Source organism: Ambystoma mexicanum, chromosome 5q (assembly GCF_040938575.1).
Source record: "Ambystoma mexicanum isolate Mex_15411 chromosome 5q, UKY_AmexF1_1, whole genome shotgun sequence".
NCBI lineage: Eukaryota > Metazoa > Chordata > Amphibia > Caudata > Ambystomatidae > Ambystoma > Ambystoma mexicanum.
The window spans coordinates 1,149,895,614-1,149,912,256 of record NC_090933.1 but is presented as its reverse complement, the minus strand read 5'-3'; the positions used below and the strand labels follow the sequence as shown (position 1 = coordinate 1,149,912,256).

General features: G+C 45.4%; 1 protein-coding gene across 1 annotated transcript; it reads left to right on the top strand.

Annotated features, from left to right (window-relative positions):
- Positions 1 to 11,163: 11,163 nt before the first annotated feature.
- On the top strand, positions 11,164 to 12,339 carry LOC138498363 (micronuclear linker histone polyprotein-like). The gene has a single exon (XM_069622148.1). It carries the CDS (start codon positions 11,164 to 11,166, stop codon positions 12,337 to 12,339), a length of 1,176 nt encoding a protein of 391 aa, XP_069478249.1.
- Positions 12,340 to 16,643: the final 4,304 nt, after the last annotated feature.

Sequence of the window (16,643 nt, the reverse complement as noted above, 5' to 3'; positions counted from 1 at the left end):
TTCAAGACGCGTGGGTGCTTGAAACGCATGAGTCTTGGACGAAATCTATCCCTGTATTTTATCATATTTTATCATATACTGTGCCAAGGGTTACCAGAACCGGTGCAAAAACAACTAAAAAAATTGGTAGGAGTAGAAGCTAAACCGTGGGCCGAAATCCAGTTGACAATTGCCCATTATTGTAGGCTGTTGCAAGAAAAGAATCGAAAGAAAGAGGCAAGAGGGAGAAGAGGCGAAGCTAGTGCAAAGGAATTTCTCGAAGTATGCGCTCGAGGGAGCCATGCTAACAAGCGCAGCAGATTCGAGTGCGCAACGTGCCACTTACCCGCCGCAAAAACAATCAGGGTAACGCGGGATAGTATCCGAAAGGAAGGGGATTTGGAGGAAGAGGATGGCAGGGTAATCAGGGAGGCTTTCGAGGTAACCAAGGAGGTTTTCAAAATGTTCAAGGTGGTATCCAGAGCGCACCAATGGGCAGTCGAGCTATGCCAGATGAACAGATGGCCCGACCACTGCCAGTGTGTTGGCTTTGTGGAGTGACAGGATATGTGGCACGCATGTGCAGAAGCCAAGGCATGTGGCAGAACAATCAAGGGATGGGGCAGGCACGGTAAATCAACCTGCTACCCTACAACAGGGCAATACCCAAAACTATACCATGCAGCAGCAGGCAGCTGGCTTGCAGCAAGTTGCACAGCAAGTGGTCCAACCACAGAACATGGGGAATGTACCACAGGGACAACCCCAGCAGACACTGTTGCAAGTGGCTCGGAGCACTAACACTACTGGGGGAAACCCACAGGTATACAATGGACCGAACCTATACATTAAATAGGACGGCTCACAGGGATCTCTGATTTGTTCTATCCTATCAGTGACACCAGACCCTAACAGGGAACCTAGTGTAAATGTCATCATAGGGGGGAAAGAATATTCCTTCTTAATTGACACGGGTGCAATGCGCTCGTGCATACGAGAAGGCAAGTTCTCCTTGTCCGACGAGGCAATAGACACGCAGAGTTTTACTGGAGCTCATAGCAGAGTTCGCCTTGCTGATGCACTGCCAGTCTCAGTGGGAGTGCAACATGAATGTACCTTTATTGTATTTGCGTCAGTCCCCGGTGAATATCATGGGTCGGGATTTGATGACGAAGTTGAATATGACCATCTCGTTCACTGAGGATGGCATAGTGTGCTCCACCCCAGGAATGCATTATTCAAACGTATGCAAAATGATCAGAGCATACTCTGGACGTGCAGCCATGAGAGCTGTACCTTTGGAACCAGAGGTTTTCACATATGAAGTACGAGTGCTAAAGGCAGGATTGCCAGGCCTCGCAGACAAGACTATGAGAACCCCTGATGAGTTTCTATTCAGGCCAAGAATACCAATGCACGAAGAGGAGGGACGGGTGTTTCCCTTAATGATACAATCTGCTGCGGTGCGAGGAAAGGTAGTATTGGTTGAAGGATGTGACGACGAGGGTAGACCTTGGTGTGCGATTGGCACCATCGAATAAGGGTATCGAGTGACTGACGTCACCGATGATGATCTGTTCGAAGAACACCCTGACCTAGAAGAGACACGGGTGCAAGTGAGTCTCATATTTTGCGTCAAAATGATCAGGCGAGAGGCACCACAGAGGATGATGTTAGCGTTAGTACGCCCAGAGTACTTTGTTAACGACATGGCCCTAGTGCCGGCCAAAGTATGGAATACAGGGCCCTATGACGTAGGTCTCCTGAAGGGAGCCGGCGAAGTAAAAATGTAATTGAAACCAGGAGCAATTCTGCCATGGGCACGACAATATCCCATGTCCAGAGAAGCGGATGAAGGGATTGCAAAGACGATCTCTGCCATGATGGAGCAGGGCATTCTAGTGACATCGGAATCACCCTGCAACACAGTGATTTATCCTGTCAAGAAATTAAAGGGAGGGTCCTGGCGTTTAATCCTAAACGACATAGTCGAAGCCGAGTTCCCTTTAGTCCCGAATCCATCCACAATTTTGTGCAACATACCCACTGAGGCAAAAATGCTTCACGGTGATCGATTTGAAAAATGCATTCTTCTCGATTCCATTGCACCGTGACTCACAAGACCTGACATCATTTGCTTTCAGACAAATGCGCCTGAAAAGTACCAGGCTGCCACAGGGGTATTGCAAGTCTCAATCTATTTTCAACAGAGTCCTGCAAATGGACCTAAGCAATATTGTGGTGGGCAGTATGTAGATGACATTCTAATCTGCAGCATCACTGAAGAGCAATGCCGACATGACTCAGTCCAGCTATACAGGATACAAAGTGGACAAGGACAAGTTGCAGTACTGCCAACGGGAGGTGTTCTACATAGGGCAACTGATCTCAAATGAGGGGAAAAAGGTAACCCCAGAAAGGGCGGAGGCTATCATGAACACAGACACAGGAGTGAAATTTAATTTCCTGTGTTTTTTACAGGCTGTGGAGTGGATGCCCTATGTTTGTATGATGTTTAAATATTATATACATTTGTTGTTTAATAATATTTTAATGCGGTAAATATAGCATAGACGTCACATTCCATTACTTGTGTAGTGTGAGTGAAGGTTTCATTATTAGTGCGCTGGAGTTTGTTTAATAGAATACTTCATTCGGGCAGAGCGTTTCTACCTCTACGTTCGCATTCCCAACCTTTGTAGACTTTACCACCCTGATTGCTCTGCTCTGTGAATCAGGGTGCACGTTTTGTTACTTTTGGGTTTAGTGTTTGTACCTTAATATTTGCATTCCCAATGTTTCCACAGTTTCTCCTCTTACTAAAATCCACTGCTATCTCTTTGCAGGATTATATATACAATACAAATCCCAGCCTTTATCAAAATGTTTCACTTTTCTAAAAGACGTGCCTTCATTTGGTAAAAATAACGTTTTGGCAAAACTGTCAACAGAACATTTCCTTTTCACTGCGCTCTTCAAAAACAACATATGTTTTCCCATCTGCCCAGCAGTAAAATGTTTAACAGACCTCGCTGTTAAAATAGAGAAGTACTTTGGCCGCTGATAATTAAGTACATTTAAAGCATTCAGCAGGCTACTACTTCGAATTTGCTTGCAATTATTTAGAAACTACTTTAATCCACTGATTACATCAAAACAGTCATGATGTAGTATGAGTTTGATTCTTGAAAAGCAAGCAAGAAAACACATATGTTTGTAATTTACCAGAAATACAGGCATTCTGTTCAAGCCACTTTCATAGCAAGCCTCAAAAAACCAACATCCATACAAATCATACCCTCAAAGAGCATTGCATATTCATTTACATGGGGTGCAGTATACATTTGAAATGAGTTGCTTATACTTTCAATACTTTCAAATACAAGCTCCCTATATTTTATTTATGTATGTATTGATTGGACATTTGTATGGCGCCTATACACAAGTGTGTCCAGGCGCTACAAGACAAGAAGGGCGGGTGGGGGGGGTGATGGAGCATGGGGTATCATAAGAAAAACAGCAAGAAAAAGAGACGGTTATATTGGCCTTGTGACAGTCTTACTGTGCAAGTGCTTAAGGAGATAAGTGCTAGGGTGGGGGCAAGAGAAAAAACACTACTGCCTTAGAAGCCTGCCAGAAGCAGAACCGGACCTCACAGCATTCCCACCGCAAGCAGTGCTCTATTCTCAATTCCCAGCATGGACCCATGAATGGACACTGCAAGTGAGCCAAAGCAATAATCAATGGTAACCTCATTGCTGTATATGCCATGCATACCGGCTGTGAGTGCAGCAGATTTGTTTATGTCCATTTAGGGGCCTGAGAACGCTGCACACATGAATGAATGAGGGAGGGGAGGAGGGGATGGGAAAAGGAGGAAGCAGCATGCACATACCAGGGGAACAGGTTAAAGTGTAATAATCCACATCAGCTGCTGCATCACACAGATGATGAGGGTTTGCTGGAACCACCATTGGCACTATTGACACTAGTGGCTCTATGCAAATGAGACGAGGGAAACTCACTGATGGATGCTAACTGGGAAAGGCTTGATCTGTGCTCTATGCTAACCTACCCCAATAAAGGACTGGAATTAATGAATGGCATTAATTTAACAACCTACAGAACATGCTATCAGCCCTTGAGAGGCAACAAAAGACACGTTGTCTCAGAATAAAGCATAAATCAATGAATGCACATACCAGTTATGGGCCAACTTTTCAAAATGTGTTGCGCCGAAAAGGCCAAAACCCAATTCACAAACAGCATCTCAATGGGTGACGGGGGGGGGGCTTCAAGATGCCCGGATTCAGAAGTCCTTTTCCAATCCGAAGCCACAACCTTGATGCATGTTGAGCCCTGCAGACGATAGGTGTTTCCTGTTACTTTGAAGGAGCGCTTTACTTACCGAACTAACGCTCCTGCCTGCAGTCTTCCTCATCACAGCAGCACTGCGAGCTGAGCTCTTGCTGCCACACTCGCTTCCTGGAGGGGGCGGAGCCCTTGCAGAGCACGTAACGGACCACGTGAATTCCAGCCTGCACAAATTTCCGGCCCAACCGCCCTTGCGGCGTGTTTTCTATTACTTTGAAGGAGCGCTTTACTTACCGAACTAACGCTCCTGCCTGCAGTCTTCCTCATCACAGCAGCACTGCGAGCTGAGCTCTTGCTGCCACACTCGCTTCCTGGAGGAGGCGGAGCCCTTGCTGAGCACGTGACAGACCACATGACTTCCAGCCTGCACAAATTGCTGGCCCAACCACCCTTGCAGCGTGTTTCCTGTTACTTTGAAGGAGCGCTTTACTTACCGAACTAACGCTCCTGCCTGCAGTCTTCTTCATCACAGCAGCACTGCAAGCTGAGCTCTTGCTGCCACACTCGCTTCCTGGAGGGGGCGGAGCCCTTGCCGAGCACGTGACGGACCACTTCACTTCCAGCCTGCACAAATTGCCGGCCCAACCACCCTTGCGGCGATAAGGCCTGGAGGCAGTAAGGGCTGGAGCTTCTGTTTTGCTGTTTGGCTGTGACCTGTGTCTGTGCAACGGCTCCCTGAGTAACCCAGCTGGAGGTCATATGCTGCCACCTTACTTGCAACATTTTAAGCAGTCTCAAGGGTAAGGGGGGAGAGTCGGACTCTGGCAGCTCCTCAAGCTGTCGGGCGTTCCTTACCTGAGACTAGGTGCTCCTTCAGTTCTATGCTGATTTATGGGACTATTACTCAGTTAATCAGTTCTTCGTCGAAATAATTAAAGGACATACCTGATGATACATTTATACCTTATCCTCTCGATTCTAGAAAGAGATCCATATCTATTTGTATTATATTCTAAAGTGTACCTGGGGTAGTGTTTGATGTGTTTTAGCTACTCCTTGTATTCAGTGCATTTTTAAATTACGGTCTGCTATTCCATAGGTCTTAGTATTTGTGATTTTTCCTGCTTGTGATATCTATTTTAACATTAACTCTAGGAGTTTCCACACTCTATCATCCATAGAACTACTCTGCTGTTACCTCTCCTGTTACCTGCCTTTCGCCCCTGCCAGTTTTCTACTTGTCTGGATGACACGTAAGAGTCTTAGGAGTCAGGCAGCTATGGAGGTTTCTTTTGATTCTACTTTTCCTGCTGTGGTGGATCCTTCTCCTCCTTTGATAGATGGTATCCCACCAGTGAATCCCATCCCTGTTTCTCTGGGCAAGCCACAACATACACTAGTAGACAGCTCCCAGGAATTTTCTCTTCAAAAACCTTTGGTCCATGCCCAGATCCACTCACAAAATAGGACTGGTCTATTTAATATGATGGGTATTATCCCACGCACTCCAGCTAATAAAAGCTGCATCTTCAGTGGAAATCAAGATATATCCATAGATGCGCAGGAAGCATGCGTAGCAGCTACTATAGCTTTGAATTTGGAGGAAGGGGGTAGTTTATCAAGGGCAAGGGTGCGCATTGATCACCCGAATAACAGTACGGTGAACTCTGCACACCCAACCACCGTCCCATTACAACCTAGGCTGCCTTTACCTGTCTCAGTGCTGGGTGACTCTGTTGCGAGTGCTACAGAATCTCCTGTCCTGTCTAAAGAGGTTATTGTTCAACAACTTCCCCCAACAGAGGGCAACAGAAACTATGGTATTCCTCATATCAATCTATCACCGGAGGTATCTTCCTCTGGTAAAGGGGTTAACCATACTTCTTCTATTCATGTTAATCTCTCTGCTACTTCTGATGGTATTGCCAATACTTCCACAGTGAAATCCATAGTGTTTAAAGCTCCACTCACAAAACCCCCAATTTATACTCCTAAGATAAAATCTAACATGGGTACTCAGGGTAAACCCATCCAAGGGAAAAAATAAAATCTCTAACTTCTTTGGGAAAAGGACTGCCACTAGTACCCTCATCAAACCCCCGCTTTCAGTTTTTACAGTGGCTACCCTGGACCATATGCATCTGGCGGATGTAGCAAAGAAGTTGGAGACTAAAGATCCTGTAGATAATGATATTGATGACATTAGTATTATAGAACGTGCAGATAAGGCAATAGCTGAGAGTCAGTTGGATCCTACTTCCACTAACACAAACAATGTAACCCAGCAAACTTGTGATGCCTCCTACGTGGGTTCTCCTTCTGAACTCACTAATTTTATTATTGATGAGTATACAGAGAAGCAAAATTGGCTTAGAGAAAGGGGTTTACTCCCAGATATAAAAAAGTTTCATGCCAGTGAGTCTATTCTGCATCATACCCTTAAAGAAGCGGAAGACAGAATAAAACTAACTCAACCTACACTCTCTGCATTGAATATGGTTCTTAGTTCCTTTGTGAGTCTTTATGACAATATATGGTCAGAGGTTAGATCACACTCCCTCTTACTCTCTGAAATCTATTATAGGCTAGAAGGACTAGACAGATTTGAAGAGTTGGTTAAAATTATTAAGGAAGACCATCTCTCAATAATAAAACAGTCTCCAGACTCTGTCCTCCAAAGCCAACCCATTATGGAAGGGCCTCTGGTTAAAAAAGCCACCAATGTGGAAAAGGATAGTTTGCCGGGGGACGTTCCTAATATGGTCCCAGGTACTACTGACCCTCATTTTTCGGACAGGGGTACTTGTGATCAATCTTCTCTGATTCCCCCCACAAACGTTGAGGGTGTCCAAGCAGACCACGCCCCAGATGTAAAACTCCCTATCACTTCCATAAAAGCGATTACTAAACCCTTAGTGGAGAAAGCCCAAGAGGGGTTGATCGTCGATTCTTCTTCCTGCACTTCCCAGGGATTATCTGGTGAACCTACCACCTTAGAAATGGTTGAATCACTTAAGGGAGACAATGTTGCCTCCTCTCTTGTTTCTAAATCTGATCTTACTCTGGAGAAGCCTCTGACTTCATTGACCTCACAAAAGAAGCGGTACACTTAAAGGGCTTTGCTCACATAGTCAAAAAAAAACATAACCAACAAAAAAAGAAAACTAAAAATCAGAAGAATATGAAAAAAATTAACTCTTTTTCCAATCAATTCTTTAAAAATCTTTTTCTGTCAAATGTTCCTGTTTATGCAACAACTCTTACCCCTTCTAAGGAGATTAAGATTTTTGTGGAACCAGCGCTATCTGTGACTGCTATCCCTTACGCGGCTGCTGTTTCTGTCGCTTTAACCTCTCTGCATATTATTCCAGCTGTACCCAGTCAGTCCAATCCTTCGGCAGTCAGTTCTATGCCAAAGGATAATATTCCTCCTGCGGTGGTGGACAATATTGGGCGGGCTGGGGAAATTCTTGCCACCTGTCATCCAAAAATAGTCTCAACTCAACTGGAGCCTATTAACAACTCTGCTCCAATCATATTGAACACCCAAACCCAAAATCGATGGAATCCTCTTTGGACGAGGAACCCTCAACTATTCCGTGCAATTTCTTATCCAGTTTGGATCCTACCTACCCTGAGTCTACTACCACTCAGATTCCAGCAAATATGGTTAACCTCAACATGGTGAAACAACTATTTCAGGAGCTCCTTAGCACAAATTAACTTACTGGGGTGGTTCTTAACCCTCATCTCAGGATAGGGCCCCCACTATTCCTTCTTTCTATATAGATGATCACCCTTCTTGCCATCATGATGTTCACGTGACTAACATAGAGTCTATAACGGGGGAGCGTGTTACGGGATTTAGACTAGTGGGGGGGGTCTCTATGTTCCAACTCTCTTAATTCAGCTCACCCTAAATTTCCAAATGGAGGCTCATTCAATGGTCATGAAGGCCCTACCACCGGGCCTGAACCTTTTCAAAATAGGAATTCTCCCAATATGTATGAAAGATTTCCTGTGGGACCACATGTAATTCAAAATAGGACCATATTAAGGGATACAAGGGGTACTGATCTGGAAGATGACTCCTTAACTCAATTTACAAAAAGTATAACTTATTCATTACGTCACTCAGTGGAGGGTAAAGATCCCTTGGACACCCTGCAGCTTACTAGCCTTTGGGGTCAAGACATGCCTATCTGTCTCAACCGCAGAAATATATTAAAAATCTTCCACCAACTTCCTTCTCTTTCACTCATTTCTAGTTACGATATGGAAAGGATTTTCTTTCCCACTCAAGGACATGTAGATATGAGCAATATTATTCTGAAATCAAGAGTGGTCTTAGAACTAATAATGGGCCAAAGGGAAAGTTTAATGCAGCTTGGTTGTGAAGCAAATCTGCTACAATCTACTCAGCCTCCCGGTAAATATGGAGGGTGTGAAGAGTATAGGGGAAACCTTGCAATGGTGTATCACCCGGAAAGAGCTCCACAGTACCAACGGAGGCAATTTACGACCAGATTCAATGGAAATGCAAGCAACTGGGCCCAGTTTACCTCAGCTCTGTGGAAATGAGCACACCTTTAAGTGCTCTGCTGCACCCATTAATGTCTTGGTCCCGAATAAATTTACTTTTCTTTCCTGGAATTCCAGGGGAAATACTCATCTTTTCACGAATACTGACACAGCTTCACACTGTTTTTTCCTACAGGAAACCTGGTTGCTCTCTCCTCCCGTTGTAGATGGATTTGATATCCATTCTCAAAATGCTAAATCTAGCTCGGGAGGGAGGGCCTCTGGGGGCCTTCTCAATTGAATTAGAGCTTCCTTTGGCTTCAGGAACAAGGTCCTTGTGGACACGCCATTTGGGATTTTGGCTCTGGAGGTCAGTTCCCTTGATCGACTGGTTAACCTTCGTCTGATTAATGTATATTGGCACAAGGGCATTGCCGCCCTCGAGCCATTCTTGGAAAGTTGGATATGGTACTTGCATGGAGATCTGTATATCCCAGGGGGAAATTGATTTTGGCTGGTGATTTTAACTCCGACTGTTCTATTTCGTCCGAGGCCAACTATGAGGACCTGGGTTTGGCTTTGGAGGATGACAATCGGCGAGGCCAGAAATATGTATGGGGTAGAATGTGGAATCTCACTTTGGATTCAGTTGGTCTAACATGTCTTAATGGCTCTTATGATGCTACTCTCCCACCTTGCCCTACATGGCATAGAGGTCTGTCAACGTCTACATTAGACTATGTCTATGTAGATCACTCTCAATCCGTTCTTTCGTCTGAGGTTGAGGTTTCCTTCAACCCATGGAGTGACCATGGGTCACTGTTGGTTACATTTCTTTCTCCTTTTCCCATGAAGCTTTTGCCCGCTGGGGGGCCACATAATCTTAAAACTGTGGGACAAGGGACAGGGGTACGTTGGTCACCTGCCAATATAAATCTCCTCAACTGTAAACTGATTTCTTCGTTTAATCATACCTCTTTTTCCTGGAAACTTGCAGTATTCCACCCTGTATTTTGATAGCTTTCTCAATGCTCTCCACAGCAGTATCTCTGGCTCTCTTAGGAAGGGTATCTCTAAAAAATCTCATGCTCATAGGTTTGATCAGGAGTTGGCCAATGAAAAGGCCTACACTCGGAAACTTATCAGAGAGGCTCAAGTTCTCCATACTGACTTGGATAACAAAAAAACGAAAATTAAAGCTATCCGCCAAAAATATAAAAACTACTGCAAATCAAGAAAATCTAGTTTGCTACAAAATGATGCGGAGCTTATGCTTAGAGTACTTGTCAAAAGAGATCTTAGGGCATTCTGGGCTATTTTTTCCAGCCAAGATGATGTGGCGTTGGTTGACCAGTTGAATGCTATCCCAGAGGTTCAATGGGTAGAGCACTACACCAAACTTTTTGGTACAGGGGGAGAGGGGCTAGAACCCTGTATAATGGGGAGAATGCTCTAAATGATACATGGGAGCCCGTCATTGACTATGAGGCAATGCTTGGCCTTATTGCCAAAGCTAAGAACTCAAGGGCCCCCGGCCTAATGGCCTAACAAATAATACATTGAAAGCGGAACCAGAAATCTGGGCTAAACTCTTGTGTCTACTATTCCAAGATGTTGTTAATTCTGGCAATGTCCCAACCAGTAGGCAGACCGCACACATTGTCCCCATCTTTAAGAGAGGCCAACAAACTCTGGTCAAGAACTATAGACCAATCTCTCTCATTGATGTGGACTGTAAGCTTTTTGCCTCCATGCTTCTCTCCCACCTTAATGTCTGGATTAAGGAAAATCATATCCTCCCAAAGCAACAAACAGGCTTCAGGGTTGGCCATTCAACCAATCTCAATGGCATCATTTTAACTGCCCTACAAAGTTCAACATGGGGAAAATACGGTGGTTCTCTCTATGTTGCTTCAATCGATCTGTCGAATGCACTTGAACTTGTAATTAGGTTGAGACTGTGGGAAAAACTGTCTAAGTGGGGGATCCCGGCAGGTCTTCTGTCTTTAATCATGGCAATGTATGAGAACTTGGGGGTCCATATTAGGATAGATCTTGAAGGAATTCTCTCTAGAAGGATAAGGACTCGAATTGGGGTCAGACAGGGCTGTTCATTAGCCCATGCCTTTGTATCCACTATCTGGCAGATGTAGGGGAATTTCTTGGAAATACAGGCATGGTGAATGCAAAATTGGGGGATCTCAGGCTCTCATGGTTGGCACATGCCAACAATTTTCTTCTCTTAGACCACACTAAAGTTGCGGCAGGAAGAAGGCTAGCCCTGAGAGCGGCAGGAAGAAGGCTAGCCCTGAGAGCTGCAGGAAGAAGGCTAGGTCTGAGAGCGGCAGGATGAAGGCTAGCACTGAGAGCGGCAGGAATAAGGCTAGCCCTGAGAGCGGCAGGAAGAAGGCTAGCCCAGAGAGTGGCAGGAAGAAGGCTAGCCCTGAGAGCAGCAGGATGAAGGCTATCCCTGAGAGCGGCAGGAAGAAGGCTAGCCCAGAGAGCGGCGGGAAGAAGGCTAGCCCTGAGAGCATCAGGATGAAGACTAGGCCTGAGAGCAGCAGAAAGAAGGCTAGCCCTGAGAGCGGCAGGAAGAAGGCTAGGCCTGAGAGCGGCAGGAAGAAGGCTAGCCCTAAGAGTGGCAGGAAGAAGGCTAGGCCTGAACACGGCAGGAAGAAGGCTATCCCTGAGAGCAGCAGGAAGAAGGCTAGCCCAGAGAGCGGCAGGAAGAAGGCTAGCCCTGAGAGCATCAGGATGAAGGCTAGCCCTGAGAGCGGCAGGAATAAGGCTAGCCCTGAGAGCGGCAGGAAGAAGGCTAGCCCTAAGAGCAGCAGGAAGAAGGCTAGGCCTGAACACGGCAGGAAGAAGGCTAGCCCTGAGAGCGGCAGGAAGAAGGCTAGCCCAGAGAGTGGCAGGAAGAAGGCTAGCCCTGAGAGCAGCAGGATGAAGGCTATCCCTGAGAGCGGCAGGAAGAAGGCTAGCCCAGAGAGCGGCGGGAAGAAGGCTAGCCCTGAGAGCATCAGGATGAAGACTAGGCCTGAGAGCAGCAGAAAGAAGGCTAGCCCTGAGAGCGGCAGGAAGAAGGCTAGGCCTGAGAGCGGCAGGAAGAAGGCTAGCCCTAAGAGTGGCAGGAAGAAGGCTAGGCCTGAACACGGCAGGAAGAAGGCTATCCCTGAGAGCAGCAGGAAGAAGGCTAGCCCAGAGAGCGGCAGGAAGAAGGCTAGCCCTGAGAGCATCAGGATGAAGGCTAGCCCTGAGAGCGGCAGGAAGAAGGCTAGCCCTGAGAGCGGCAGGAAGAAGGCTAGCCCTAAGAGCAGCAGGAAGAAGGCTAGGCCTGAACACGGCAGGAAGAAGGCTAGCCCTGAGAGTGGCAGGAAGAAGGCTAGCCTTGAGAGCGGCGGGAAGAAGGCTAGCCCTGACAGTGGCAGGAAGAAGGCTAGGCCTGAGAGTGGCAGGAAGAAGGCTAGGTCTGAGAGCAGCAGGATGGAGGCTAGCCCTGAGAGCAGCAGGAAGAAGGCTCCCTGAGAGCGGCAGGAAGAAGGTGAGCCCAGAGAGCAGCAGGAAGAAGGCTAGCCCTGAGAGCGGCAGGATAAGGGCTAGCCCTGGGAGTGGCAGGAAGAAGGCTAGCCCTGAGAGCGGCAGGAAGAAGGCTAGCCCAGAGAGCGGCAGGAAGAAGGCTAGCCCTGAGAGCATCAGGATGAAGGCTAGCCCTGAGAGTGGCAGGAAGAAGGCTAGCCCTGAGAGCGACAGGAAGAAGGCTAGCCCTAAGAGTGGCAGGAAGAAGGCTAGGCCTGAACACGGCAGGAAGAAGACTAACCCTGAGAGAGGAACTTAATCGTATCTGAGAGCAGCAAACTCTTCAAAGACGTATTAATTTAACAAAAGCATAACCATCAGGGCTCAACCCATATACATAAGGTGGTGTTTAAGAAAAACAGGTGCATACCTCCCCCATCAACGATAGGCTTCATTTAAATAAGTGAGTCTTTAACCGTTTCCGAAACAGACTCTGTGATTTAACTGCTCGAGTCTCTATAGGTGCTGTGTTCCAAATTTTATGTCCATAGACCGCAAACCTTTGGTCACCCCTGGACACCCTTGCAGAGGATGGAATATTTAGCAGGAATTTGTCCCTGGACCAGAGTGTTTGAGTGGGACAGTATCTAGGTATCTATGTAGCCTATTTCTGTATCAGCGCCATAGGTGGATCTAATGCTTTGTGAAACCTAGACGCTGCCTGCTGTGTTAGTCATTCCTTCGCAGCATCTTTGCTTTGATCCCTCCAGTCTTGTAGCCCATGTTACGGAATAGAAGAAGAAAGCGTTAGCGCAGGGTGTTAAGCATAAGGCCAGCAGTCCAATCATTTCCCCCACTCCATTTCCTCCAGCCCTCCCTGCACAGTGCATGTTGAATAGTAATGTGCAATAACAGAAGAGATCAAAGACACACTTCCTGCACTCCTGAGGCGTCGGTTTCAATAATTTAATAGAAAGACACTGTCACAAGTACCTGATTCTCTACAAGGGATCTCTGTGAGCCTGAAAGAAAGGGAAATTAAAGCAAGATAAAGAACATGCAATAACAAGGGGAAAGGTACCCAATGAAATGGACACGTAGAATTAATAAGTCATCTTCCAATTAAATACCTTTTTAAATTGAAACAAAATCACAGTGATATTTTGTGTGAATTTTTGGCACCATTTATATTTATAGATTGCAATTACTCTGAGATCAATAAGGCACAGAAGGCACACAAAACCTGCTTTGAAAAACATCACAAGTGTCTGAGGTTTACTATTACAAGGAAGCCAGTCCTGAACCCTGCACATTAACTGAAAAAAAGATGAGTCTAGAATTATTAAACAACCACATTATCTTCATCATGGAGTCTGTCTCAACATTACTGTGCAACATAATTATGTACAAAATGCTTCAAAAATATGCTGTATGAGGTTACCTTGTATGAACAATTTAAATCATAAACATGCGTCACACAATGCAACGTTGCAGTTCTTCCAAGCCCTTCAATATTTTAAACTGGAGTCATTCGTACTGGCACCAGGGGCGGACCGGTAACCAAAAGAGGCCTTCGAAATAATTTTCAAAGTGGCCCATTATTAAACATTTTCACTATTTTCCTATGGGAACATTTGGAAATAAAATAGGAAACCACACAAAAGTGTCCTAAGCTGCAGAGGTCTACTGTGTCATTAACACCCAATCCTAGCGTGCCGCAATCCAACACCTTATAGTTTTTCTGTAATCGCGGTTCTCGCGCGCTGAAAAGTTTGCCGCAAATTTGCATTTGGCTCAATTTCATCACATGTAAAATAGCTATTCTTTGCATCCAACCTCAGAATTCAGTTTCCAATCCGCTAGTCATCCAACCATCATTGCTAGTGTTCACCTGGATCTATCCAAAGCGGCTCCCACTAGTTTTGAATCCCATTTAGAGAATTAGATCCATTTTAGTGTTTTTCCCATTCATTCCAAGCCACATTTAAAAGCATTTGATCTGTTTTGAAATCATTCCTGTTTCTCTATAAGCTTGCCGGGGGGAACTGGGATTGAAACTGCACTGGTTGAGATTGTATATTCCTGAAACCTGTTTTCTCTCCTTCCATCTCTATTGCATATTAGGGGAGATTGAGTAGTATCAGGGGGAAAGAGTGATTACATTGCATTTGATTGAACACACAAAAGTATTATTTCTGTGCTGCATTAATTTCCTATCATTGCATTTCATTGAACCCACACCAAGTTTTATTCTATGATACATTATTCTTCTCATCCATACTCCTACTGATTAAAGAGATTGTTGATTGTAATATCACCCCAACGCTGATAATTGTATAAATATTAATAGTGTGATATCTAGATATTGTTCAAATTCATAAAAGTGTAATATATATATATTGTTCAAATTCATAAAATAAATCTTTTAACTTTGCAAAACAACCTACTTCTTGGTTCAGTGAGACCGGGGGGATTCAAAGAGAGGGGCGTTATATAAGGGTACATCATTCAGAAATAAAAGAACTTTTAGACATAAAACATATATAATTAAGGGTTCCAGCTGGGCATCACACGCTAGGCATTGATTTAGGTGGAGTGCTGGGTTGAAATCACTTACAAATTGGGGGCTTGTGTGCGCGATTTCTGAATTAGATATACCACTTGTGACAGTCTAATACAGTTTGCTAACTTGTGGGGTACATAATCCATGCTGGGCTACCACGCTGTGTTGCACTGTGAAAAGCACCCCTCAAAAGGGAATGCTTTAACAAATCGGTCTGTTTTGCAGAAAATAAAAGAAAACTTCTGTAAGTCAGGAAGGAAATTAATATTTCCAGAATGGCGACTTTGGTAGAGATGAATATGGCTAAAGAGCACCTATTACATCAATTATTTGTGAGAGGTGAATGGACAGAGCAGGATCAGAATGTGTGGTTGCAGGCAATCACAGAACAGATCACTGCAACAGGATTAGATACATGGCAGGAACAGGGCCCATGACGTAAGGCCCTGAGTGAACTATATATGGCCACTAAGGCAAAGGAAGAGCAAAACAAGATTTCCAAAATAGCGGCATATCTATACCTATATATTGGAGCCATACAGGATAAATATGCCTAGGCCCAAACTGATCTGGACTCTGCTGAGCAGAGGCTACAGAGGAGCCAAGAGTCAGAAAATGAAAGTAGGCAGTACATAATCAAAATAAAAGAGGACATGGGTATCTTGCAGCAGGAAAAGGCAGAACAGGATACCAGAATGCTGGCCCTGCAGAAGGAGTACCAAGAACGTTTGGAATCTCTGCTGCAGAGCCAGAAAAAGCTGGAGCAACAGATACATTTCAACAGGGCATGCACAGAGCAGGTAGCCACCCTGCAAAGCCACCTAGACAGAGAAAAAGAGGAGAGCAATACATTAATTCTGAAAGACCTGGACACCCAGGCAAAATTTGATGAAGAGCCCAAGAAAGCTGGTGCACTTCACAGACAGAGGGACGACCTGGCAGCACAGAGGCAGGCTCTTGCTCAGGAAAGGGACACGTTAGGCCAGGAAGTCTGCTATTTAAAAGAGAAACTGGAAGAAAATCACCTGGCCCTTCAGGGACTGGGTGACTTCCAAAAAGACCATCAAAAATTGTTAGAGCACACCAGGAGGGTGGAGGAGGCTCTAGCAAGGAAGGACCAGGCCAGTATGTACAGGACTCAGGAGGTAACCCTCCTGCAGCAAAGACTGGCCCAGTACTCAAAAACAACCCAGGAACGCTCTTGGTACATCGAAATGGGGGGCAGGGGTGCAGGCCATGCCCCGGACCTCCTCTACACTCCCCCCTCTGGTCGGTTCATCAACCACTTCTGCTTCTTCTTTTGTATTTATTTCCTTAGTTTCTTCAGTGTCCTGTTCATCGTTTTCAAGGTTTGTACATGATGGTGTAAATGTGTGCGTCTTTGGAGTCCATATTTTTATCACATGCTTCAAACTTCCTGCGGTCTTTACATGTTCATCTTTATTCCATGTCATCAGCTGGGATTGTCCGTTTGGGATGCAGTACATCCATTTCCCTTCATACTTTCTTCGTTTCCTGGGATATGTAAACTTTGTTCCTTCTGGCGCAAATTCACTGGCGTTCACAAATTCTCTTATTTCTTCATCCGTCAGATCTCTGGGCTTCCATCCTGGCTCGACATCGACCATTATTTTCATCCCAATGGCTTTCTACCGCCGTTTTCTGGAAACCTAGAATCCTAACAGTACCATTGCAAGTAGGGCTCCCGGAAACTTGAATATATCCGCCATCCATTGTGGAACCCATGAGA

What these genes read in the sequence shown, in the direction of transcription:
- LOC138498363 (XM_069622148.1), top strand. Translation starts at nt 11,164, where the DNA reads ATGAAGGCTAGCACTGAGAGCGGCAGGAATAAGGCTAGCCCTGAGAGC.